The 837-nt window shown below is 60.3% G+C and overlaps 1 protein-coding gene across 1 annotated transcript in view; it reads left to right on the top strand.

Annotated features, from left to right (window-relative positions):
* The window catches only part of LOC106900327 (CREB-regulated transcription coactivator 2-like), a 12,788-nt gene that overhangs the window by 1,036 nt on the left and 10,915 nt on the right, over nucleotides 1–837 (top strand). Inside the window, exons 2-3 of the mRNA XM_014962345.1 lie at nucleotides 56–225; nucleotides 346–407. Of these exons, the coding sequence (XP_014817831.1) occupies nucleotides 56–225; nucleotides 346–407 (232 nt within the window). The remainder of the gene's footprint in view (nucleotides 1–55; nucleotides 226–345; nucleotides 408–837) is intronic.

Below are 837 nucleotides of genomic sequence, written 5' to 3'. Positions count from 1 at the left end.
TGGTGTGGGGAAGGGAGGGGGGGGTTGATTCTGTGCCCCCCCCTTTCTCAACAAGGGGGTGGGGGGCACGCAGGGCTCACCCCCCCCTCTCTCTCCTCCCCCCCCCAGGGCCCTTTGCATTCCCCGTTGGACTCCACGCGCAGCACCCGGCATCACGGCCTGGTGGAGCGGGTGCAGCGGGACCCCCGTCGTATGATGTCCCCCCTCCGCCGATACGTCCGACAGATATCCTTTATCCCAGTCCTCCCAGTGCTCCCAGTCCTCCCAGTGCTCCCATCTTCGGTGGGGGGGCCACAGTAGGTACCTCCTCCTCACCTCCGTTGGGGTCCTTAACTCCTTTCCCACATCGACAGCTCGCCCTACGGACCCACCTACCTGTCGCCTCCCCCCGAGCCCAGCTGGAGGAGGTAAAAATCCTGAATTTTCACTGAATTTCACTGAATTTCACTGAATTTTGAGAGTTGGAAGGGACCATAGAGATCATCTAGTCCAACTCCCCTGCTGAAGCAGGATTGCCCAGAGCTAGAGCGTGTTACTCAGGAGCATCCAGGCGGGGCTTGAAAATCTCCAAGGAAGGGGAGATCCTGATGTTTTCTCGGTTCCTGGGGGGGCCAATTTCCACCCTGGTCTCTGGACCCCCCCACCAAGGTCGCTGGAGCACCCCCAGGTCGCTGGAGCACCCCCTGCACCCCGTTAAAGAGATTTGGAAAGAGGCAGGAGCCCAGGGTGGGAGACACCCTCGGAATGGGAAGGATTTAGAGGACCAGGAGGATTTACACGACTTTCTTCTCCCGTTCTTGGAGCTGGGGGGGTTGGAAAAACCACCCCTGGGTGGGG

This window comes from Calidris pugnax, unplaced genomic scaffold, assembly GCF_001431845.1.
Source record: "Calidris pugnax isolate Ruff unplaced genomic scaffold, ASM143184v1 scaffold2018, whole genome shotgun sequence".
Classification (NCBI taxonomy): domain Eukaryota; kingdom Metazoa; phylum Chordata; class Aves; order Charadriiformes; family Scolopacidae; genus Calidris; species Calidris pugnax.
Note: the sequence above shows the minus strand (reverse complement) of the source record. Positions and strands in the feature narration are given on the sequence as shown.